At 38.4% G+C, this 26,813-nt stretch overlaps 1 protein-coding gene across 1 annotated transcript in view; it reads left to right on the top strand.

Moving 5' to 3' along the window:
- Window positions 1-304: 304 nt before the first annotated feature.
- LOC127066277 (uncharacterized) overlaps window positions 305-26,813 on the top strand; it is a 155,391-nt gene continuing 128,882 nt past the window's right edge. Inside the window, exon 1 of the mRNA XM_050999791.1 lies at window positions 305-1,377. Within this exon, the coding sequence (XP_050855748.1) occupies window positions 1,276-1,377 (102 nt within the window). The 5' untranslated portion in view covers window positions 305-1,275. The remainder of the gene's footprint in view (window positions 1,378-26,813) is intronic.

The following is a 26,813-nucleotide window of genomic DNA, read 5'->3' on the forward strand; positions in this document are numbered from 1 at the left end:
GATGGTGCACGACGGTTGTTTTACCGGGTCTTCTATTGGATTCTTCTATCGCAAATGACCCGATAAAAATACTTTTATAACGGTACGGTTATATTATATTATATTATATTATATTATATTATTTCTCTTTTGGATATCACGTTTCGTCTTTTTCTTTTTTTATCTTTTCTCTTTATAGAAAACAATACAATATTTTCGATAGAATTAATCGATATCCATACGTAATATATTCATTGATATAAAAAGAAGGATCGTTCGATCTAAAATGGAATATCTATTTTAAATCGAATAGACTTTACGTTCATTTAATTCAGAAACAAGTAATGTCTCGCGGATGCCTCGCGAAAACACGCTTGTAACCCTCGGTTGTAGAGAAAGCACTAAAGCAAACGAACCATGGATATAGGAGCTTTGCTCATGGGAAGGCACTGATTAGCATCATCTTAAGGTCGTATATACTACCGTCGTCGAAAGTGTCTCTTCGTCCCTTTGGTATTCATATGCAAAAGCGACCAGATAGTGACCACCGATTTACATAACGTTAGATTGACCGTGATTTCATTTAGCCCGAAGGGATTTCGCAGTGGTCACAGTATAGCAATGACTACGACGAAGACGAAGACGGGAGGAGAGTGCTATGGTAAAGAAGAAAATGTTGAGATTGAGCTAAGAAAGGACACGTTTGCCTTTGGAAATTCATGCAAAGTGATATCTCGAGAGAGAAGACGAATAGATAACTTTACTTAACTTTTAAGATACGCATAGATCTATGGACAATTACATTTACGGAAGTTTACGAGTAGTTTTTTTTTCTTTTTTTATAAATTCAATGAACACTAAAAACTTCACAGATGTATTGGCTTTGGATGGCTTCGAGAATATAGTTAGTTTAATACGCTTATACATTCTGTTGACGGAATCAGAGATCCGTGAAACATGGTATTAACGGATACGCCGATCCTTGATGGTAACAAATGATGGTAGAACCTTAATGGTTCGTGCCGAGGAGTAAAGGATCATAGGAAACGTTTATGTATCCTTCGTGTATATATATATATTATACATACACGTATATTGGCTGACTATTCTTATTCTTCTTAGTCCGACGCGTCCCTTTGATCGATTGCTTTTGTCACTTAGCCACCATGAAGGCTTTATCACGATCTTATACTGCCCTTCTAATTACGGAGAGTTTAATTATTTTTCGCAGTTGGTAGCTTCTCTCTTTCTCTCTCTTCTTCTCCTACCATTACGTTAGTCGTGCCGTGATCCGAAATGTGGGGTTCGAATTTAAAGTCTTATTCCCCTTGGACCTATGCCACTGGAGTCTGTGCCACTCTATCGCGTTATATTCGTGAACGAATCTTCATCTATAGGGTGAGCCAAAATTTGACAAGTCAGATAGATGAATTTGTATTTTATTTATTCGAATAAAAAAAGGAATATTTATTCATTATTACATTATATATATATATGTATATATATATGTATCTATGCATGTATGTATGTATTTATGTACGTGCATGTACGTCCGATAATCGTATATCCCATAATCGTTGCTTTTAGAAATAATTAAAAAAGGAAAAAAAAGGAAATGTCATTTAAAATAAACTAAAGTTATTTTAAGACTTAGTCCCTTAAATTTTTATGATATCATCTTAAACCGTAGCGAGAGAGGGGGGAAAGACAGAGAGATAGCTCTGTTACATGCTTCGTAAATAGCAACGATATGGCCAGTCATGTACGAACACCGTATATACATAGTGTTTGCGTGGCATAGGTATAGGTACGCATGGAGTAGTAGTACGAACGGGATACGGGTTACTAAGGCCCCCATAATGACCGCTGCAATCCTGTTCCCACACACAATCCCATAATTAAATCCGTTAATCAAGGCTTACGGCTTGGACTGACCCTATCAACTTGGTTTATTGTGATCTGCGTAATCTATGCTAAATTAAGACGGACCGTCGTCGCAAAATCGCATGTCTCGTTTGTGTTACGCGAGCCATTCGTCCTCCATTAATTAGAGGATCGTTCGTGTTCGCGGAGTTTGCCTCGAAGATCATCATCGTGGTTGGTTGGTTGGTTGGTTACTTGCTTGCTTATTTGTCTACCTCTTTCTATCTCTCTCTATCTCTTTCATTCAACACGCTAGAAGACGGTGAATTAATAATCGTAGTAAAGATGTTTGCAGGGAATACTTACTCCGTATATCCTATTTCTCTTCGGTGTTATGATTCTCTTTCTATCTTTTTCTCTCTTTCTATCTCTTCCTCACTGTCAATCTATCCTACCGTTCTTGTAAACGTAATTAAATGGGATCGTAAGGATACCTAGAAGGTAGAAGGAGAGAGAAGGCCTCGAAAGGATTACGAAAGTTTTCATTACATGGAGGTAGTATCCATCGAGACAGTAAGTGATATTTTATGGCGAAGGTGGATCGGCAAAGTTCTTCCACCTTTAGACTTCGCCTAGAATTAATTGTCCGGCTTATCTATACCCTTCCTCGTCTCCTTCCAGGCTTTATTGCTTTTAACGAAAGAGTAAGAAAGATGGATAAAGAGAGAGAGAGAGGATGAGGTTTTAGCATCGATCGAGCGAAAGCAAGAGAAGTCTTATATACACCATGGTCCGACTCCTTCTCATGCTCTACTTCCTCTCCTCTCCTCTCGTCCTTATCTCTCCGACATTTCGTTGGCTTTGAAATGACAGAAGTCAAGTAGAGCGGAATACGGAGAACGCGGTTGAAGTGTAATTGGCACTGGAGTACACTTGTCTTGGTTCGTTAGAGAAAATATCTTCCCCATTGTCGAGGGGCTTACGTAGCCTCCATTTTTATCTCTCTCTCTCTCTCTCTCTCTCTCTCTCTCTCTCTCTCTCTCTTTCTTTTTTCTTTTCTTTTCTTTCTTTCTTTTTTTTTTATATCCGTTTCACTTTTCTCTATCTCTCTTGGGCACGCCTCCTCTTCGTTCCTCTTTCTTTTTTTTTTTTTCGTAGTAGGGACAGTATTATTTTTGTTTCGAGTGGATACGGTCACTCGATGCAAGTAGTCTTCTCTTTTTCTCTTTCACTCTCTTTCACTCTCATTCTCTCTCTCTCTCTCTCTCTAGTGAAACGTGGAAACGTGGAAAAGCTTGTGACAGTCTAATCTTCTCGAGTATCCAGAAGAATAGAGCCTGATTCTCAAGTGATCTCGAAGGGAATTGACTCGGACGAACCACCACCACCATCGCTACCACTACTACTACCATCACCATCACCGGCTACTATCACCAACCATCGTCGTTGATACCAATACGACTACAAATATCATTCTCCTGTCCATTTTTCTACCCTTAGCTTGAAAAATTCCATATTTCGTGTCTCTTTGGTAAAAAGCGGATGATTCTTCTTTTGAACTTTCTATATCCTCTCGCGTTTTCTAACCCGTGTCGTTTCGTACGCTGTCGCCGACAGCAAACAGTGAACGGACCTTTGACCATCTATCTCCCTTTTCTTGATGGAATATCCTACGTTATTTCGATTTAAAAAAAAAATATATATATATATATATATAAAATACCTTTATTATCGACGATTATTACTACCACTGCTACTACTACTACTCTCTCTCTCTCTCTTTGGCTTTTTTCTCAATTATACCTCCTCCCTCCCGCCCCTTAACCATTTCCTTCCCCTTTTTTCTCAGAGTCCAACATATAACAAGAGTTACTACTTTAGATAGAACTTTTCAAATCGTTCCAAGTCTACGTATTCTATTATTTGAGTTCTCTCTTGTGGAAAGGAAACGAACGTTTAATGACCACCATGTTTTACCAACAGCCTATTTACCACTAAGTATTTTCATATGGTTGATGATAAAGCGTGTAAAAGGAGAGAAAGGGAGTGAGAGAAAGATAGAGAGAAACAGAGAAGGGTGAAACCTTTTCGAATCTCTTTTTTGCGAACGGAGGCTTTTGATTCGAGCGCGTGCGGACAGTCGAGTGAGTGAGTAGTGAGTGAATAAGAGAGAAAAGAAAACGAGCAGAAGAGAAAGAGAGAAAGATAGGTATACAAAACGTCACACGTTTTTTTGTTTTCTTTTTTTTTTTTTTGGAGAGAAAAAGAGAGAGAGAGAAAGAGAGATTCTTCGCGAGCACACTCCAAATGGAAAGGAGAGAAATATACGGGTCCGCTTTGTGAACAAGTGGAGTGAGCACGTATAAGAGGTCCTCATTGGACGAGTGCTTGCTTCTCTACATACCTGCATACTCTTTTGGCTTTTACGGAAGACGTAACAAACGTTAATAGCACCAACAGCACCTGTTGGTACCCTCCTACCCACCCCTTCACCCCTCTGTCCAATTCTCCACCTCGTTTCGTCTCCTACCTCTTAAAATTAATTTTTGTCGTTTGATTTATATACTAAGAATTATATATTGAATCAATTAGATCGTGGGTAAGAAAAGGATGGAGATAAAAGATGATATTTTGGATCCGTTATTATTTCAACAAATATAGTCTCGTGTATATTTAAAGGGATGGTTCGTATGTATGTATACATATATATATATCTCTCTCTTTTTTTCTTATTCCCTTTCAACGACACGTATATAGTCGAGTGCTGAACCCTTCTACAAGAGAAAGATAAAAAGATTAAACCGTATCGATGGTAGTAGTAGTGGTTAGAAGTAGTACGTGCATAGTTACATACACACACAGAGTTACGTCGTTCCATAACAGGACTCTCATAAGAGACGAAACTGATTATTTATAATCACTCTTGGTGGCACCTGCTAAATGGCGTTCCCATGCGACCTGAAATAGTTCAGACTCTGGTAAAGCTAGAAGTAGATACTAACGTCGTTTCGTGTTCCTCTTTTTTTCGATAAAAAGAGGAAGAAAGAGAGAGAGAGAGAGAGAGAGAGAAAAGTGGTGACTGCATGCTCGAGTCGGAGTTCTTCTTCACAAGGTGGCGATGACGATGGCAGTGCTCTTTACATCTAAATATAAATACGAAGGGTAAAACCTTAAATAAGAACGAAACCACCGACGCATAAATAGCGTCTCTCCCACGACGAATCTTGCTCGAATAGGCGGACCCGTCGTGTGTGCCTTTATTTTCTTCCTCTTCTTCTTTCTTTTTCTTCTTCTTTTTCTTCATCTTCTTCCGCCTCGTTCTTCTCTACTTCCAACACATTTTGTTTGGCATTACTCGTTCGAAAAAAAGAGATTGATAACAACTGTTATTACTATCTGAAACATGAGACACGTTGAAATATCCCGAAGAAATATATGTATGAATGACAAAGCTAAAGATACGATTCATTTTTATTAAACTCTTGTATAACTTCTGCAGGAGCGTTTATGGGTATACGATTATCGTGTCGTAGGTTATATATCGAAGATCGATATTTATTTTATTCGTATGCATGAATAGAAACGAATGTCTTCTCGCTTCTCACGTTTCTTTCTTCTTTTTTTTTTTGTCCTATTCTTCTTCTTTCTCGTTTCTTTTTTATTTCGAAAAATTTCTTTTAAACAGGAAATTTAAAACTTCGACTGGTATAATTCGACGTTGCCGAGTGACATGTAGACATTCCCGTGTCCTCGATAAATCAAATCTCACTTTCTGCGTAACGTCAGTGAAATCGTGACCCGAAATAGGGAGAGAAGAAATAACGATAAGAGGAAAAAGAGAGAGAGAGAGAGAGAGAGAGAGAGAGAGAGAGAGAGAGAGAGAGAGAGAGAGAGAGAGAGAGGAAAAGAGGGAAAAGGGAGAAAAGGAAGAGGGATAGAAAATGATGTATGACGTTGTCGTGATGTTGAAAAAAAAATGAAAATAAATACATAAATAAAAACAAAAAGGAGGAAATAAAAAAAAACCGAAAGAAGAAGGGGAGAGAGAGAGAGTGTACGTCTACGTCACATTCTCGATATAGATTTTATTGAGGGATAAACTCGGGATACGTGACGGCTCATTACCCAGTTTCGTTGGCGGACGAACGATGAGTGGTGTGGTCACCCTTTAACGGTGCACAGAACGTGCGCGCGCGCCTATACGCGTATACAGAGAGGGACAGACGGACAGAGAGAGAGAGAAAGAGAGAGAGAGAGAAGCTTAGTATAGTGGACACACATCAGAGCGTAAAACCCTTCACGATGGGTGTTTGCGATCTCTGTAAAGCATCACCCATGTGTTTCCGAGCGTAGCCCTTGGTCAAGCATTCGCATTATAAAACCATAAACCGTAGCATTCTCGCGAGCACCAACCACTCGGCTTTCGAGCCATGTGTCAGGCAGGCAGGCACTCGTTTTTCACAAAAATTGCCATCTCGTTTTCCTCCCTTCATTTCGTTCTCTCATTCTCTCTCTTTTTCTCTCTCTCTCTGTCTCTTTTTTTATGGTATTCGTAGAATTCGGTCCGTTCGAGAACATCGATATACTATAGTGAAAAGGGTGGTCTGACAAAAATTGAAAAAAAGGAAGATAGGAAAAAATATATATTTCTATATATATGATTGGGTCTAAATGTTTGCTCTTGATCGTTCAAAGAGATGATCACCCTTGGTAATCTTCAAAAGGATTACTACGATACGCCTTTCCCGGATAGAAAACAGATTCCCTGTCATCCAGTAGAAATATTTTTCTTTCTTTCGAATCTTTCGTAGAAAAATCGGTCGGATGGCGAGAGAAAAAATTTTTCTATAATCCCCGATATCCGATTCCTCTCTTTTAATCGAGATCATATCGAGAGGAGCCATACATTGATTTTTTTTTTTCGTTCTTTATATTTATTTTTCTTTTTTCTTCTTTTATATGTTATATGAAGGTAATGTATTCTATGATCTAGAAAGCGATCGAGATTACCGATTATGATCGTTGACAGTTCGAGATTCTCTCCGATGCAAAAGAATGATAAATTCCAGAGCAAGGTAGATATATACGAAGTTTTTTTATGTATATATATGCATTTATACGTGGTGTACGTGTATATGTGTGTGTGTTGAGAATTCCTTTGTTAGAGAAAAGACAAATTCTTCTTTATGCTTTCGTGGTAGGCCAAGTTGGATAGAAGAATCAGATTTTCGATAGAAAAAGAGAGAAAGAGATACGAATAAGAAAAAAAAAAGAAAAAAGAAAAAAGAAAAGGATGCTGTAGGAAGGAGGTTAATCCTCCTCCGTCGCCTCTCAAAAGAAAGATTCGTGTGCTAGGTGAGAGGGTGAATAGAATTAATATCTAATTGTTGCTGGAACGCACGATCTCGATGAAGAGAACGAGAAGGAGGGGGAGGAAGAGAAGGAGGTGGTGGTGGTGAAGATGAAGGAAAGAAAAAGAGAGAGAAAAGAAAATAAAAGGAGAAAAGGAGGTAGGACAGGACGCTTTTTTTTCGGCGACTCAAAAGGCTACCCGAACGAAGAATGGTAGTCTTAACTAACTATAGACTCCTTGGACGACATAATCTCTATCCTAACATGCGAAGCGAGTGTGTTCTTTGCCGCTAAGTACACATTCAAGCACGCTCCTGCTCTCTCTTCGCGTTTTACTTTCTCTCTCTCTTTCTCTCTCTTTCTTTCTTACTCACTCAGTTTCGTTCACACACTCTTTATTCCTCTCCTTTTATCGTGTGTTTCATATGTGCCGGTTAATACGGGGGTGTGCACTCATGGTGAAGCGTATATGTGTAAGATAGAGGAGGGAACGACTACGAAACACGCTAGAGAGTATGTATTTGTATGTGTATGTGTGTAAGAGAGTAAGAGAGAGAGAGAGAAAGCTCTGATCTTTATGAGTCACCGTCATTCGGATAAAAATACCAGGGCGCTTGTACAAACAGTTACCCTTCGGGTGTCTTCTCGAACGTCAACGCCATATCTCGGACAGGTTCACACGGCACTCGACCAACCAACCAGGTGGCTTCACCTGAAAGACGCGAGAGTTCTCTTTTTTATTTTTATTATCATTATTATTTTTCTCTTTTTCTTCTTTCTTTTCTCTCTTTTTCCTTTATTTCTTCATATTTTCATTCTGCATTACCATCACTTTTATTCGACAAATAGATCGCCGTGATTCTCTCTCTCTCTCTCTCTCTCGCTCCCTCTTTTTCTTTATTGCATGGGATATTATATTTGCACGTATTTTTATTTCTAGTATCGTGAAGTCTCGGTTACGAGAATCTATAAATAATAGACTTTCTAAAGTAGAACTTTACGAGACAGGCTCTATATAAATTTTAAGGAAGTATAGTTATACATTTATTTAGCGATTGTAAAGAATGAGTTACTGAGTGCTTGAGTAAGTGAATGAGTGACTGAAAGAGAGAGAGAGAGAGAGAGAGAGAGAGAGAGCAAGAGAGAAAAAGAGGAAGAGATTCAGGTAAACGCTGTCATAAATTCGCAAGAAGGTCGTCCGCTGTTTGACACTAATACTAATGATCGTTCATCGAGTAGAATAAACCGATACAAAGGTGATGTGAAAATCGGTGAAATTGAGCAGAACGGATATATTCGGCGTTTGGTCCTTTGAGAGACGACTTTCCGGTTGGCTGACTCTAACGTAGAGATTCAGTCGTCTCTCCTATCGTATTTAATGATAGAAAATGACGGTTTATGAGTCTACCGAAAAGAGATTTTGATTTATATTTCGTAAGTACGTTACTGTCGTACTATAGGAACGTTCCCTTTTTCAACTTACCCCTCTTTCCTCTCTCTCTCTCTCTCTTTCTCTATCTACCTCCCCCTTTACTTATCCTGGTTCCTCCTCTGTTTTGACGTTTCGTTGTTGAAAAGGTGTTGCCAGTGAGATCGTGCTCACTGATTCAAATCGGAACATTCCGTGTGACACTTTTGAATATCGATTAATGCCTCTCTCTCTCTCTCTCTCTTTCTATCTTTCTCTCTATCTCTGTCTCTATCTCTCTCTTTGTGACGATCGACGAGTATTCCACGATTCGTACGGTATTTCAACGATTCGTTAGATTCTCTTACTCTCTCTCTCTCTCTCTCTTTCAGTCAGTCAGTCACTCACTCACTCTCTACAATCGCTAAATAAATGATACGCCGGCGTTGCTTTTATACGAGCTAGCGAACGAACGAGTTTGATCGATAAATTTCGTTTATTTTCGCGTACGCACTCGTAGTTGCTGGTCTGCTGTATCGAATTAAATACTCGTCTGGACCGGTCGAATATCGGTACAACATCTGCGAGCAATTTCCGTTTGGCGAAATATACACATATATTTATTTATTTATTGGCGTACTCGCGTTTCCCATAACGTTGTATCATCCGTAGGATAGTACGCGCGTGGCTCGATCATTGGCTATTAAAGGAAAAAAGAGGAAAAGAAAAAAGAAAAAAAAGGAAAGGAAAGGTAGTGGCTTGGCATGCGCGCGTGTTATATGTGCATGCGTGCATATGTGTGATATGCAACTCTTGCGAACGATAAATTTGATTTCGACGGTGATTAAGCGTAATTATTGTTTTATTACGACATGGCCGTCGTTCTATCGCGTTTGGTATCGAAATCTTGCTGAAGGGGGCAAAAAAAAAAAGTAAAAAAGGAAGAATAAAAAAGAAAAATAAATATAATAATTTTCCGCGTTTCCGTGATACAAGCTAATAAAGTTGCACTCGCTAATTTTCTAGGACTCTCTCTCGAAAGAGAGAAAGAGAGAAAGAGAGAGATGTTTGTTATAGGGTGGCCCGATTTCGAAGGGGTCGTTCGTCGGGTCACGAAACCACCTACGGCGAAGGAAATACGCTTTTAGACCTTTGGGGGCGTTTAGATTCTAATCTAATAAATACTTCCTTGGTAGGCCTTTCGAAGGGTGAAAACTCAATGAGTTAACGTTTCCTGGGTAAACCGACAGATCTTTTTTCGCCACCTTTTCTACTTTTTATCCTTATCCATATCATTTCTTTTCTTTTTCTTTTTCAGATCACGTCTGTCTTAGATCGTGGCTAAGGTTATGCTCTTTGATCTTTGCGATGATTAGAAGTTTATCTATTTTTCTTTTTCTTTTTTTTTTTTACGAGTGCGAAATAAAAACTATAGTTCGAAGCGCATAACACGATATAACTCACATTCTTTAAAGGGAATGTTCGACGGGCATTAACTACTTGTTCATTAATTTATCGATTTTAACGTTATCGCTTATCGTATTGAACTGTGTTAAATTTAATTCGTTATATTCAGTTTGGTTAGACGTATAAATTTTGTTCGTGCGAAATCGAAAGAAAAGTGAAAAGAATGGGAAAAAGAGACGGCGGGAGGGTGAGTGGGGATGATTGGGATAAAGAAAGAAGGTGGAACGTTAAAAGCACGTATAATGATAACACGAAGGTGAAGATTTATAGCCAATCGGCGAATTGCCGTGGCGATCGATCGATCGCCATTAGAACGATCGATGCACCGTAAGACATTACAAGGTTCAACCATTATGTTCGCTTTATTAGAAAGGTGTATCGTTGAGACGAGCTTTACTCTTAAATCACTCCGTGCAATTTTTTTTCTTTATTTTTTTTTTTTTTAATTTTATTGTGCTTCCTTTCGTCGAGTTTTCTCTTTTGACCGCACCCACGATAGATATAATTCAAAGACTACGAGTTGGTTTCTTCCCTTTCCCTTTCTTTCTCTCTTTCTTTCTTTCTTTTTATTTTATAGATCTCCGTCTGTCTCAAACAACATGACGCTCTAAAGTCACGATTTTGCAATGAACTTAGCGTTGCGTATATATATATATATATATACGTGTGTATTTCGCCTGTCAGTAGTATATACTTATCGAATTATCGTTTACGTAGATACGTTGTAATTCTATGGAAATTTCTTTATATCTTGAATCCATTTACGAAGTAAGGATAAATGCACCGGATACGCGTAACTTCGTAAGATTTCTTCATGGTCCCGTGTAATTGAAGATAATATCTGTCGTTCGTGAAATCGAACCTAGATCTATCTGTTCATTGGTATTTACTATAGTAAATGATTAATGTGAAGTAGAAAATGTTTTTCTGATTTACATTAAACGAGATTATCTAACGAGATCGTTATCGATTATATCGTAGTCTGTTTGATCAAAATCATTAAGTCTTATAAAATTAATTCCGAACGATCGAGTGAAACGAAAATTTTTGAAGTTTTTATGAAATTAATCGTCGAAGTAATTTCCATTTTTATTTGTCAATTAAATGACGGAAAAAGAAAGTAAACGATTAAAACGCGTTTACATTCAAATCCTCTTCCTCCTCTTCCTCCTTTTCTTCCTCCACAGCGGTTTGTCCGGAAATTGCGTTTTTGTAATGCCTCCGTGCAGGGAAACCACACACGGGCTGACTCCCCATCAAAGTGAGAAAGAAAAGAGAAAAGCGAAAGTGGAAAAAGCGTTGTTCTCGAGGCACCTTTCGACTCCGCGTGAAACAATAAGCACTTTCGTTGTAAATAGAAGACAATGAGCGAGCTCGATACGAAGACCGTGTAATTTTGGTCCTGCGGCACCCAATGAAAAGTACAAACGGGTAGAGTGTACGAAGGGGTCAAAAGATGAGCGTTCTCCCTTTTAAATATATACACACATATATATATATGTGTGTATGCATATATACATATATATACATGCACGTACATGTGTGTATGTATATATGTGATGGTCACACGTCGCACGTCGTTGTTGCTATAAAATAGTCACGTGTCCCTTGCACATACACGAGGATCTTCCAACGTTCCCCTCTCTTTCTCTCTTTCTCTAACAAACTGATGCCTGAATAGCCTCTATGGTGTTTCGAAAGAGAGATGCTCTCACGATGGGGTAGAACGTACCTAGTACTGACCCGATATAGCGTGACGCGTTCCAAGTGATGACGACGCCCGACAATGACGATGATAGTGATGGTAATACTGGTGGTGTAGTAGTAATGGTGTTGGTGGTGGTAGTGGTGTGACCACCGTTCTCTCATTAACGAGTAACATCGATTCCATAGCACGCCTACCCAGCACTCTTTCTACCTGAGCTTCATCATAGTTTCTTCCTCACGCGTGGCAAAAACGGCACTCTACTCAATTAATCGTAGCCGACACCGTGGGATACTTCCTACTACTACTTTTCTTTTTTTTCCTTTCTTTCTTTCTCTTTTTTTTTCTCTTCGACTAACGCGGTTTTTTCTTTTCTTTTCTTTTCTTTTCTTTTCTTTTGATTCTTGTTTTTTTTATCCTCTTTCATCTCGATAACGACGATGTTAATTTGAATTTGATTAACTCGAATTCACGGATAATGGATCCTTCGATTAATAGATCGCTCGTTATATTTCATAATCTCGTAAGATTTATCCTAGCGACAACATAAGAAGGATTCGATTCGTTTATTCGCTGCAGGTAGTAGAAAGGTAAAAGGATCGAGCTCAGGGATCGTGTGTTTCGAGCGTCGAACTAAAAATGACAATGACATTGACGAAAAGTTGTACGGGGGAAGAAAAAAAAAAGGAAGAAAGGAAGAAAGAAAAAAAAATCGTATGAGGAGTTGGTGGACACAGACCTGTTCTTTTTCTTTTTCCTTTTTTTTTTTTTTGGGAGAATGAATGGAAGGGGAGAGGGAGCAAACCGAAAATGAAACCTCTTTAGCGTATTCTATGGGACAATGTCCCAGAATCGATGTTCTCAATGCGTAGCACCTACACGTAACTCTGTTTAAAATGTCCTGTGAAACATATACGTACACGTAAAAAAAGGAGAGATAGATAAAGAGAGAGAGAGAGAGAGAGAGAGAGAGAGAGGCTGTATATGTATATATATATAAAAGAGAGAGAAGAGACACAGACGTGCCCGTGCAAACATCGAGAGGGTGAAACGGTGACATAAACACGAGCAGGATTTTTCTATGGCCGGTTCGGTGGCTCGAAAAAAAAAGAGAAAAAGACAGAGAGAGAGAGAGAGAGAGAGAGACAGAGAGAAAAAGAGAGAAAGAGAAAAGGGAGTCGTAGTCGATAAGCATCTCGGCTCCTGGGCCACTCCGCTCGTTTATCACCTTTTTATCGTTGCGACGTGATTACCTGGCTGCACTCGACGTTAATTTACATTTCCCGACTTTCTGTCTGTCTCTCTTTTCTCTCTGTCTCTCTCTGTTTCTCTCTTTCTCTCTCTCTCTCTCTCTCTCTCTCTCTCTCTCTCCTTTCTCTTTCTTCCTCTCTTGTAGTCCGCTTGGTAAGTGAAATCGAAAGAGCTAGTCGCATATAATCTCGTTTTGTTTTATGATCTACGCGGAAAAACGCGTAGGGGTTGCAACTACTACTCTCTTGATAGTAGTATATCTATCTCTATCTCTCTATTTCCTCTCGTTTTCTCCTTTCACAATTTACTTCGTATTTTCGTAGGCTATTAACTTCGCGTAGGACGTTGACGGTATCGTGAATCAAGAGTTTCGTAGTCGTAATTAAAATTTTAACGCCCTAATGATTCTCTCTTTTGGTCTCGCACGATTCCTATCCCGACCGAAAGACATAGCACATGCATACGCACACATAAACGTTTATAAATACACATAGAGACGTCGTTATCTATGGCTAGCTTTTAACGAGCGTTATGTCGTTTTATTTGATCGGTGTAACAGACTATTCGGAATTTAACTTTGTATTTTGCGAGTTTTCAAAAAAATCTCTTTCTTCTCTATCTCTCTCTCTTTCTTTCTCTCTCTCTCTCTCTCTCTCTCTCTTTATGTTTCTCTGTCTTTCTCTTTCTCTTTCGAGCGAACGCCAACTGATTTACGATTCCATTAACGTGCGTTACGAGCATCGAATAGGGTAGACAAAATCAAATAGGATTATAAACGGATAAAAAGGTCAACGTTTTAGATCTTCTAACGAAACGAACACACGCGTGCCTATCTAAGATATTGAGAGTCCTAAACTCTAAGAGAAAATTGTCGTCACGACGGGATACAAAAGCCAGCCAGCAAGCCAACCAACCAACCAACCAACCAATCGCATTATCCTCGAGTAGGCGCCTGTTTTAGGAAAATCGTCAACGATTTCTCTCGATTTCCTCTCCTTCTCCTCTCCATCCCTATTTCCTTTCAATAGAAAGGGAAAGAAGAAGAGATAGAAAGTTAAAGAAAGATGGTCGTTCGTTCTATCGCTGCCGTTTTCCGTTCCGTTCGACTGCTTGAAAAATGCACGGCTCGTCGCTCGTCCCTCTCGACGTTCTTGGCCGTTTCTCGGTCGACGTGAAAAATCGACGCGCGAGAATTCTGACATCTCGCGATTTGTCAAGCCTTCTCCTCTTCTCTCTCTCTCTCTCTCTCTCTTTTTCTCTCTCTTTCGTTCTATCTGTCTCTTTATCTCTATCTTTTTTTCTCATACATATAGATACGTATGTATCCCACGTATTATATACACACACACACACACACGATATACATACTCAAATGTATGAAGGAAAGGAACAAGACAGTACGACTTTTGATTCCCTCTTTTTTGTTGTTTCTCTCTCTTTCTCTCTTTCTGTAGCGACGTATCAATATCATCAACATACGTATAAAGACGAGAATTCACGAGAAGATAAAAGGGCGTCGTACGCTTACACATACATACATACATACATATATACGTACATATATACACCGGGGAGTTTTGGGTTTCAAAATGATTGGGGTGAAATTGGGGTAAGCCGATACCGTCGTACCCTTCGCCGTCGTCTTCTTCAACGACGAGTCCGAACTACGAGACTACTTTTTCTACCGTCAATTTGGACGTTTCTCCTTCCACGCACATGTCAATCGTGGAAAGAAAAGAATTTAGAAATCGTGCTTTTCGAAAGCTATCAGAAGATATCTCTCTCTATCATTCATTCTCTTCGAACGAATAAGATGAAGAAAATAGTATCGTAAGATAAGAACAGCCTTTCTCTTGTTGAGTAGTAGCCAGTTCTGGCTTCGTGTTTCACCTGGGAACGAATCGATCGATCGATTCGAACTCGGACGAATTCAACCCCTCCTTTGCTTACGTTCTTTTGACCGTACACTCTCTTTCTCTTTTTCTGTCCATCGAGAGAATTCTTCTTCCATTTCTCGATAAAATGAAGATGGACAGCGTCCACGTGTCGAAACGTTGCCATCCAATCCCCAAGTTCCAATTTGTTTCGCCACTCGTTTTCGTTCTATAGATCGTTCGAAAAAGAAGACGAGGAGAGGAGAGGAATAGTTAGACATAGTAGTAATAGTAGATACTTACTTTCTAACCCACCGTATACGTACATATATATTTAAACACACATATATATAGATACGTGGCACCCTCTAATACGAAAACCCCTTTGATGCTTCGTTCCGCGGATTGACGAGCGTCAATTAGCCATACCCGAATCGTCTCGGTCAAGACAAGAGAAACCAAGCTTGGAACACGTTCTCTGCGGTGAACTCGTCTCACGGTGCTTAGAATCACACGAGCTTTAGCCTTCCTAGTGGTCAACGTCATCGTCATCGTGGCTGCTTATCTCGTTGTGCTACGCCGATCATCGACGATTCTCGTTGTCCTTGTGTGTTCACCGTGGTCGATCGACATTGTTCAAAGATAGAGATGGATAGATAGGTAGAAAGAGAGAGAGAGAGAAACTGTTGTTTGACCGGTCACCACCGTTCCAACCTTCCTCCATTCTGTGGGAATTGACCAGTGGTCAGTTAAGTTTACCTCTTGATCCGACATTGACGAGCGTGTTAAACAAGAATATACGAATCTTTTCTAGTTTGTCTATTGTTCTCTTTCGATCTTGTTTCTTCTTTTCAATGAATCCTCCACACGTGGTTCGATACTTATAGAAAACGTGGATTTTATGCTCGAAAAGACACGTCTGTATATAATATATATATATGTATATATAACAACGCCTTATTCGGGTTTTCTGTTATAGATATATTTACGTGAAATTAAAAGGAATACGTGATTTGTAGCATTTTATTATATCGTTGTACGAGTTATTAAAAAAAAAAAGAAAAAAGGAAAGAAAAAGAAAGAAAAAAATATGTGAAATCTATTTAACAAAGAACCTACCTACCTCTCCTTGTTTTTCATTGTTAAGAATACATTTTCTTTTAAAGAATACATTGATTTATATTATTTCGTATTATGTAGTGAGTTACGCTTATATTGCGCGAGTAATGGAAATTTGTGTAAAATTTATTGCCTTTAGAAATTATCAGAAAAAATCATTCGCGTCACCTCGATATATTTCGAGAGGGTTTGGAAAAAATGGTCTGTCTGTTTTCCTCGTAAACAAATGTTAGTTCGTTCGGTAACGGAAGAGAGACATTCAATTCCACGTGAGATATCTGAATAGCAGGCAATTACGCATGATGTATGAAGGGTGAGCTAGCATATGTATATTTTTGTCATTTTCACCGGGGTCCGAATTTGAATGTCATCTTCTTCTCTCGGTTCTCCGACTCGTTCTCCTCATCCTTCTCAATTTATTCCAACACTAGTATGAGAAAGCGTTATGGTTTGACAGGGTGATTTGCATTTCCCGTAAAAAGAGTAGGTATGTAGATATTGCAGATATACGTTTTAGTTTCGCAAGTCACACTCACTGTGTTCCATCGTTGATAAATCGTTTCTCTACGATTTTTATCGAAAGCTTTTTTGAAAGATCTTTCGACGATCCTCGAAATCTTAAATCTTTATCTCTTTCTTTCTTTCCTTTTCGTGCATATAATTCTAGAATTTACAATCTCAACTTGCAGGATATACTGGTAGATACATATATTTTTATTCGTCGCGACGAATCATTTTTCGAGATCGATTTAATCGATATTTTGCCAAGGTCGAAGATATACGATATTTCAAATCTTTTTTTCTCTTTTCTTTTTTCACTTTTAGAATATTTATTTTGGTCAATATCGAAACTAGTGTATATCTGTTCGTGTACGTGTATATGTATGTGTGCGTGTATGAAATACGGAAGAAACTAAACGTTTAATGCAGTCAGTCCGAGGGGCAAAGTCAGTAAAAGTGTGTACGCAAGCGATGACAGGCGTCTACACCGTATACGTAATATTTGCATGGGAAATTAAACGTCTGTTTGCCCAAGCTGGCGAATGTCCTCCGTTTGCGAGAAGAGATCGAATAGCTTCGTAGCCGTAGGCGGCACTCTAGGAACTCTCGTATGGGAGTTAGCTCTGATATATATATATATATTCACGAACGAATATAGGTACTACATATCGTGAATTCTGGATCATCCTTATACACTTATACACAGGCAACTGGTAGTCGGTTTATATCGCATTCTCTCTGATCCTCTTGCTTGCATTTGATATTGGTATCTCTCTCTCGGTCATCGTTTAGATTTTAAATTCGATGTGTCATCATAGCTATCATTTACCATCATTTCATTTTTTATATTTCAATAATTACGTTATTATCGAATATTTCAATAATTACGTTATCGAAGAATTCATATTCGTCTGTTCAATAAATATTAAATTTCGTTGCGTCCTATATGAATGGATATCCGATAAATCTCATACTTGGAAGGAAAATATTTCGTTGGTTGATAGAAAATTAGATTTACATGGGACGAAGAAGGCTCCCGTCTTTGTATCGTTCGTTGAATATTTTTCTTTTCTTTTTTCTTTTTCTTTTTCTTTCATATATCCAGATATTATAAATTTTAGATAGAAGGGGGATACGATGATACACATGAGGTTACTCTGTCGCTAAGGCAATGTCGGAGATTCCATTGAAAAATCGTCCTTTGATCTCTTAAAGTCGGACCCTATTGAACGAGACTGAGTTTCCTCGAGATTAACTTAGGGGATTACAATTATGCTTATTAGGAAGGATGTCTTTTTCTCTCTTTCTTCCTCTTTCTCTTTGTCTCTGTCTCTTTCTATCTCTTTTTCTGTGTGTAAGGTAAAAAATCGAGTTTGGAATTATCTACGTAGATTCAATCACGAACAACGAGAACTGTGTTCTTTCAAGCTGGGTAGCAAAACTGGGTAGAAAAATCTTTTAATAAACGTAATAATAGAATCGTTAGAATAAGGAGAATGAAATCTTTAGAGGAACGGTGTATGCAAAACGTTAGAAATGCAAACGAAATTTATATGCATTTTACATGCGACTCTTTGTCCACTCGTTTTTTACCGATACAAGTTTCTATGCTGCATAGACAGAGAAAGAGAAAGAGAGAAAGAAAGGAAAAATAAAAAAAGAAAAGAAAAAGAAATAAGAGAGGGTTGGCAAAAGCGTCACGACAATCCGGACATCGGCATTACGAACTAGTCGTCTACTATTTACCCTCGTAGTTAAGGCTACCCCATAAAGATTCAGATAGCCGAGGAAAAGGCACACCCTATGGATATAAAGCAACGTTTTGTAGCCAGGCTTAAAAGGGCTCCGGTGGTTCAACGCTAACTGCGCTACGACAGGTTGGATGAAAAAGTTCTTCTACCGGTTTTTAACCCCTCCCCGTAACCATCCTTTCTCCTTTCAACATCGTCGTAGCTAAGAAATGAGGGTTAGCCTGTTACTCCTTAAAAAGTCTCTCGCAATATTCTTCCCCACCGTCTTTACCACCATCGTTCTTCGTTCTTTACTTTAATCGATTTAAACCGATTTGAATTCTTCCCAAAGAAGTTCTTTCATTCCTTTCTTTTTTTTTTGCTTCGCTTCTCTTTCTTTTCCTTTCTCTTTTAAAAGGGTTGAAAGTAGTTCTCTAACGATGGAAAAACGTCAGCTGTGGTCTAACAAGCTTCCTGGTATGTGTATTTTACTATTTCCGTAAATCGTATCCCATAAAAAAAAAAGAAAGAAAAAAAGAAACATTACAGATAGAGATCAATTTGGGGTTGGCAAAGTACAACGAATGTTCTCTGCGAACTGTTACATGCTTGCTATCTTATGTTCTATTATAGTGAATACAAGTAGAAAGAGAAACGGAGAGAAAGAAAAAGATTATTATTAGATAGAAAGTATCATCGTAATAATTATTAATTATAACAACGTTCTTCGTAAAAATTACGTTAAGAGAAAATTACAATTTACTCGTAGAACGTACTGTCGAAGATATTCTTAATTAAAACTGTGCCGTGTAAATTCTAATGCGAGAGAGATACGATGATCTTTCTACGAAATCGAAGAAGAACACCTTGAAAATTGTATTGAAAACGTTTCGTGGTGATTAATCGTGCGAATGGGAGAAGATAGGGAAAGAGAGAAAAAGAGAGAGAAAGGTTTTAAGGGTGTGTACGAATATGAGCGCGACAGGTTGTCGTCAACGTGCGAGAACGCGTTGCAAAAGGGTTGTGTTCCAACCCTTCCGTTGGCCAGCAAACCAACACCACCAATACCAATTCGTGTCTGACATTCTGTGGATGTTGGAATTTGCGCGACAGCATTTTTAATCACGCGAGCATTTTAGCGGCACGGTTTCCTCCACGCTTTAATATAGGAGCAATGCGGTTATGCATAGTGATGAGAGAGAGTATACGAAAGAGAGAGAAGGATAGAGAAAGAGAGAGAGAGAGAGAAGGAGAGAAAGTTGAAGTGGCAGTAAGCGTGAAATGCTCTGGCTAAAAACTCCATCTGTAGGCAAATTGCTTAATTACTTACGATATTGCGGGGGTGTCGTCGGCCAGAAATACGATGCAGGATCAGACAGAGAGAGAGAGAGAGAGAGAGAGAGAGAGAGCGAGAGGGATGAAGGGATAAATAGAGAGGAGAGAGAGAGAGAGAGAGAGGACTGGTCCTTGGTAGTTTCGGCAAAACCGATTTTAATCTCTGCGAATTCGAGTCTCGTTAAAGGAGAAATTCAATTGCGCCAAGTGCGATTGATTAAGTTCAGGAAACGATTCGATGGACTGCTCTGAAAATTGAAAAGAAGAATCTCGATTCGTTGGGAGTCTGAGAGATTCTTCTTGCGTCTCGGGCTTTAGAAGATTGAAAAGAGAAAGAAATAAAGAAAGAAAGAAAGAGAGAGAGAAAGAGAAAGGAAGAAAGAAAGAAAGAGGATAAGAGAGAAAGAAATAGAGAAAGAGAGAGAAGATTGCACGTTTTTCTCGTTAAATGGAGAAAGAATTACGCGAGCACTGGTGGAAAAAATGAATTAAAGCCCTACGTTGTAAAGATGAGAAACAAAGCTTCTTCTTCTCTCTCTCTCTCTCTCTCTCTTTGGCTTTTTCTTTTTCTCTCTTGGGAGACCCTTGCTCGAGTTTTACGTGCGCGTTTTTCCGTAACTCCTTTTTTATCTCGCATTCCCTTTGTGGTCGTCCCGTTTTAAAATTGACGCGTCTACGTGCGTTTCTCCTCACCGCGTACCACGCAAGAAACGCTTCCGTAATTTCACCCATTTCTCTCTCTCTCTTTTTCTCTTTTTCTCTCTCTCTCTCTGTCTGTCTTCTTTCTCTCTTCCCTTTCCTTCTTTCCCATACCTTTTACAATCGGCTGCACTGTAAAGCTCGGTTGTTCTATCGTTTCAGTAACGTTACGATGTAAGCGAGGCAAGTTTAACGCGAAACGTTGGCGACGAGCAAACTTTGTTTTCCATCGCGGTTTAATGGAAAGTATCGAATTTTCTCTCGTTCGCGTAAAACGTACCATGCATATATCTGTCTGCTGCTCTCTCTCTCTCTCTCTCTCTCTCTCTCTCTCTCTCTCTCTCTCTCTTTCTCTCTCTCTCTCTTTGTATGTATGTGTGCGTATATGTATACGTATATATGATCGTTGGAAAATTCTATGCATTCATGAGAGCTCGTAATACAAGCTACCGATTCGATACCAACGTGTATTACTTCGCAACGACACACACACACATGTATATATATACATGCACGCACATGCATATATACCTATATATTCTATGTAGCTTTATATTTCTATGAAGGTATGAATAACGTTATCGAATTTTTCGCAACATTTTCCAAAGTCATTAATTAACCGTAACGAAACTTTATGCAGACGACGATAACGTTAAGAAATATCTTCGATATACTATACATGTATGTATGTATGTATGTATGTATGTATGTATGTATGTTTGCATGTATGTACGTATCTTTACTAATATGTGTGATACATCGAAGCGAATAACAAATAGCATACGATTTTATTTTTTTTATATGTTGAGACATGTTTCTTGATGCTATTGTAAATGAGAAGAATAATAGAGTAAAAGTGTGTGAGAGAGAGAGAAAGAGAGAGAGAGATGGAAATGGTTGAACGATTTAGGTATATCATCGTTACATTATTATTCCCTTACAAGGATGTTGTAGTTTCTATTATTCAAACTACTTCTCTATCTCTATTTCTCTCTTGTTCCTTATTCAAAGTCTCTCGTTGTATATATATAGTAGCTTAATGGTGCCCGAAGCAGCTGCATCACCTGCTGCGAATAACCGTAGATACATTTTCTGTCCTTTTGTCGAGATCACCCGTCCCGGAAGTTGTCGACAATGAATAGATAGTTCGCGTAGCTATGGAAAGCTTCGTGGTTGAACGATTACGATTGAACATAGACCAACGTATAATATCGTTGGTCTATCGTAGCATGATCAAGCAGAGCAACATCATCAACCTTAATTAACACTCTGATATTTCTAATCGCCTGAAGGTATCTAAAGGCTTTCGTATTCTCTTCAATATGGAAACATTCTTGTTGTTGGTAATATTATTCTATGTAATGTTGGGTATTGTTCATCAGATATGCTTTTATTAGTTATAGTTAGATATGCTTATATTAGTTAATAGAAGGAGAATAGTTATTTCCTGATTTAATGCGCGAGAGAGATATTCGTTCTCTTTTCTGACGATTGAAGGTAAAGGGTGAAGATGATCCTTTCGCGTCTGCTTCTTTCATGTGTTGTAATCGCAAACGATCGCATCGATATCGTTAAAAACGTTTTAATATATATATATATGCACGTGTATGCGTTGCGTATATATTTTTATATGTACGTATATACGTATATATATATATATGCGTTTGCTACGCTCGGATTTTTCCAGTGAATTTCTAGCCCTTGACCTATGAGCTCTCCGAGAAATATTTTCATAGAAATGTTCCAGGGAAATGACATTGAACAGAGGAATGGAAAAGACCGTAACTTCCCCCTCAACACCCTCTACCCACCCCTTCTATCCCCTTTTGGAATATTCAACCACCTATAAGCCGTAGACCTGTGCCTCGTTGTTGTCTCCTCGTTTCTCTCTCTATCCATTTTTTCTCACCCTCTTCCCTCCCTCTTCGTTCATCTCGTTCCTCTTTTCCTTATCCAGAAACAGGATGCTCATTACGAAAAAGGGGTTTGGAAGGGGAATGCGAGAGAAGCACCGATGCCAGCGACGAGAAACGGTAATTGTTTTTAATCACTTCGGGGCTTCGTAGGCATCGTTTCGACGAACGCGAAAGGGGTCGAGGATGTTAGAGAGAAAAAGAGAGAAAGAGAGAAAGAAAGAGAAAGGGAGAGAGAAAAGAGAATAAAGGTTGATCTCTCTCTCTCTCTCTCTCTCTCTCTTGGTCTCTGTCTCTCTTTCTTTTTTCGCTTAATATCATCGCACTTCTTTAACCCTCACCCGGAATATCCTTTTCCATCGGAGCACGACCTCAGATTTTTATCTTTTCGTCGAGTAACTTCCCCTCGACCATGGTCAGATTTATTTCTTTAATCCTTCGAAAATAACAGAACACTTTATACGTTTGTTTCTGTTTTATTTTCTTTTTATTTTATTTATTTATTTATTTTTTAATTATGATTACGAGTGCGATATGTAAAGGAAGTATTCTCATTTTTTTCTTTTTATTCCTCCCTTCTCTATATCTCTTTCTTTCTTTTTCTCTGTAATCATTTAAATTGTTGCATGCAAACCTATTTAAACATTCGTTTACTCAACAGTCGATCCTACCGATTCGATTCGATTCGATTCGATTCGATTTCCAATTCAGTCGGTATCACCCCTCTCATTCTGGCTCGCATTAAAGCCACGTGGCTAATTCGAGGTATCTCGTCGATTATATCCTGCGTACTTTTCTCAATGATTTCGACGTTTTTTCTTTTCTCTCTCTTTCTCTCTCTCTCTCTCTCTCTCTCTCTCTCCTTCCTTCTCTCTTCCTTATTCATAAACATAAATGTTTATCAAACGAATAATAATATAGGAAAGGTTAAACCAACGATGACCCAGTAAATCGTGTATATTTAGTATCATAACTACGTCGTACGTGTTTACATTAATTTCTCGGCTGAATGTTGTAGGAGAATCGAAGTATTACTTTAGTGCTAATACGAAAGGAAAAGTCATACATAATTTGTGTTAGTTGCATCACCATTACGTTATTACGCCTATTGGTAATTATTTGATTCCGTATTAGCTACGTGTGTAAGTACTTACCTTTGTCGCATAATAGTTTGTCCACCGTATATAACCTCGACATAATTGCCGATTACATTTGAACGCTCTCTCACAGGATATTACATTTATATACTATCTATATACATATACATATGTATATATTTATATATATATATATGTACAATGTACATACAAATTTATATATATATATGTATACAGGTACACATGTATGTACATACCGAATATAATATATTATGTGTGACAGTCTATGTACAAGTGTATAAATTCGTATTATCCTTTATGCAGATTGAAGTAATTACGATCGTAGCCAATGTGTAGAGGTCGACGAGCGCGTGAGAAAGCATTTAATACGAAATCCTCTCTAATCAAATATTCATAAGACGTTCGTAGAAAGGTAGGAAGATTTGCAATGGTAGAGTGGAGTCCTTGTGTTGATCGTAAAATTAGCAGGAGTATTTCGTAAATTATATCTATAGCTTTCGTATGGTACAATATGTTCTTTTTCTTTTTTGTTTTTATTCGCAAATACATATAATATTTTGTGTAACCAAAAAATGAAAAGAAAACAGATGAATATTCGATATTAATTTTTAAGTAAATATATTGCGTTTTGTTCAGCGTAACTGTTCTTTTCTTTCTTTTTTTTTTTTCTTATAAAAAATATAGATACACGAAAATACGTAAATATTCAGTTTATTTCTTTTTTTTTTTTTTGATATTATAAAATCTACAAGCTCGATGAAAGACATAATCTTCCTCTTAGTTGGTTACATTGACCAAGTAAAACGAAATACGACGAAACGCTCGAACGGCAAATTTGTTTCCCGAGGGAGAGAAGGAATTGTAGAGGAAGACGGTTTAAAGGGCTTTCAAGGGTGGTGGTGGTGGTGGTGGTGGTGGGTATTCTCGTAGTAACAACGACGCGATAATATACGTTCGGGTGGAACTGACAAACAAGCCTCGTAACGGATTTTACGTGCAAGGCAATTATCAGAGTTGTCAGGCAGTCGGTTTAACGCCTCCATTTATGTGCGTGTAAACGCGCGAGCAAAAGCGAGCTAGTGAGCAAGCGAACAAGTCGAACGGGAGTCTTCGAAACGTAACACGAATAGTAGATAGTATTGGTGAGCCAATGAAATGTAAAAGCCGGAATACATTAATCTAGGAGTCACACTCGTCGTCGTCGTCGTCGTCGTTGTTGTCGTCGTTGTGCTCGTTTCTAACGACGTACAACGACGCATTACAAAATAGTATTTTATAACAGACTAGAAGTATAAATTCAAAGCTCGATTCAAAGATTACAATATGTATTCTTGATTATCATCCCGCGGGATAGGAAGAGAAAGAGAGAAGAAAAAGAAAGAGTGAGAGAGAAAGAGAAAGAAAGATACGTGTGTTTGTCACGTGTTCATTGATTTTTTATAAGAAAAAGAAAATAAAGAACATGCATGGAAAAAATCTATACACATTTTTAACGCGATGAGGATCGTTAGTACATCGTTCGGTCTCAAAATTTCTCACGTTTCTCCAATCAAATCGACCGACGATAATTATTTTCTCGTAGTACTTGGACCTGGACGAGGAAAGAGAAAAAGAGAGAGAGAGAGAGAGACAGAGAGAGGTTTCCGATCGTAGAGCTTGTCTCAAACGTTTCCGCACGCTATTCGGCCGTTAGATCTATCGACGATTAAATATAACATAATAAAAAGAAACAGAGACAGACGGTTCTGTGTCTGCCTTTTGAGAAAATTCTTGGTTGTCCTATCACGGTTGGAGGGTGTGAGAAGGGAAGATTCGACGTGTCCTAATGGAATACAGAGTGCGACCTAATGCACGGTCTAAAGAATATCTAATTATCTAACACGTGACCCGACACGTGTGGGAAGCTCCCGCCGCTATTTTCTGATTCATTTATTGAGGCCGTCGAGGAAGCTAGAAATAAAGAGAAAGAGGAGGAGTAAAAGAGTCTGGCCTCTTCTCGCTATCCCCACCACACTCTCCACCCCTTCTCATTCGTGTGATATTTTGTAAAGTTTACTCGACCAAGCACGGCAGTGTGAAATGTATGCTCTATTATTAAAGTACTCGGCACGCGTGTATACCTGCGTGCTTCCATAGCTTCCATCGCGTTCAATACGGCACTTAGTCATTCCCAACGATAACCGTTCATTTTCTTTCGGCTGTACCATATCACTTAGAGAACCTTTTCCAATGTACCTTTTAAACCAATACCAATACCAAACGATTATAACAGGTATACGTTGATTAAACGCCATTATAGTCTAAAACTTGATTTAATCAAAAAAAGAAATGTAACGATTGATACGTAAGATTCATTGATACGTGATATTTATTCGAACCATCGTCGTAAAATATTATAAAAAGCGATCAATTTTATCTTCATTTTTATTTCGTTATATACACGTATAATTGATTTTCAGACATTCTTTCGAAAGTGTTCGATATGTTTAAAAAAAAAATATATATATATATATGGCTCTGAAACTTGGTGGGAATCATATTTGTATTCTTTTAGTCCTTACGCGCGTATCACGTGTATTTTCGATTCTACTTTAACAGAAGCTTTGAATTCGTCGGGGTAAGAACACTCGAAAGATGTCGTACGAATAGGTCGAGTACGTTTCCCATGATCCCTTTACCCTTAACGATATATATTATTTGTCATAGCTGCTACATATGTAGCCGTATAGCATACAATACTCTGTCGATCGACACGACAACCATTAAGGAAATTCAACGACTTCGTGACGCACTTTAATATTTACTATTACATCCCTCGAGTACTACTCTCTAAGAGTACGCGTATCGTGATACGCTCGAACGCCATCGTTCGCGTCAATATGCTTCGATCCTTTTTCGATATAGGGGAGTGGGGAAGGGTCAATGAAAGAAAGCAACGTAAAGAGTAAAAGAGAAAGAGAGAAAAAGAGAGAGAGAGAGAGAGAGAGGTGGAGGGTGAAGAAGAGAAGAGTGGTGAAAAAAGACAGGGGTAGTTACATGGCTAACGAGTGGAAGAGTCGTAAGTAGAGAACAGGCCGCGCGAATCGAAAGTAGAGTTAATTGATCGGAAGTCTTGAGGCTGCACGTGCCGGTTTCTCTTCATTGTAAAGAGCGTTGTGTTGTCTCCTCGAGACCGACGAATTCGTGCCGACGTATACTCGATATTACTCGTGAATAAATATACTCGATGAAAGTAGACGTAACGATCGATGTTATAAAATTAGCGATAATGCAAGCGTCATATACCCTCCCTCATTCCTTCTCTATTTATCCCTTTTTTTATTCGCATTACGAAAGATTAATCGTTGACGATATTAACGTGAATATCTTGTAGAAATCAATTTTGTATTAATTCGATTCTATTTTACTCTCTTATTATCTTTCATGGAAAGATAGATATTACGAAAAAAAGACGAAAAAGAGAATCCTCTAAATCGTTGTAAACGATGGTGCAAGTTAA

Source organism: Vespula vulgaris, chromosome 9, assembly GCF_905475345.1.
Source record: "Vespula vulgaris chromosome 9, iyVesVulg1.1, whole genome shotgun sequence".
Classification (NCBI taxonomy): Eukaryota; Metazoa; Arthropoda; class Insecta; order Hymenoptera; family Vespidae; genus Vespula; species Vespula vulgaris.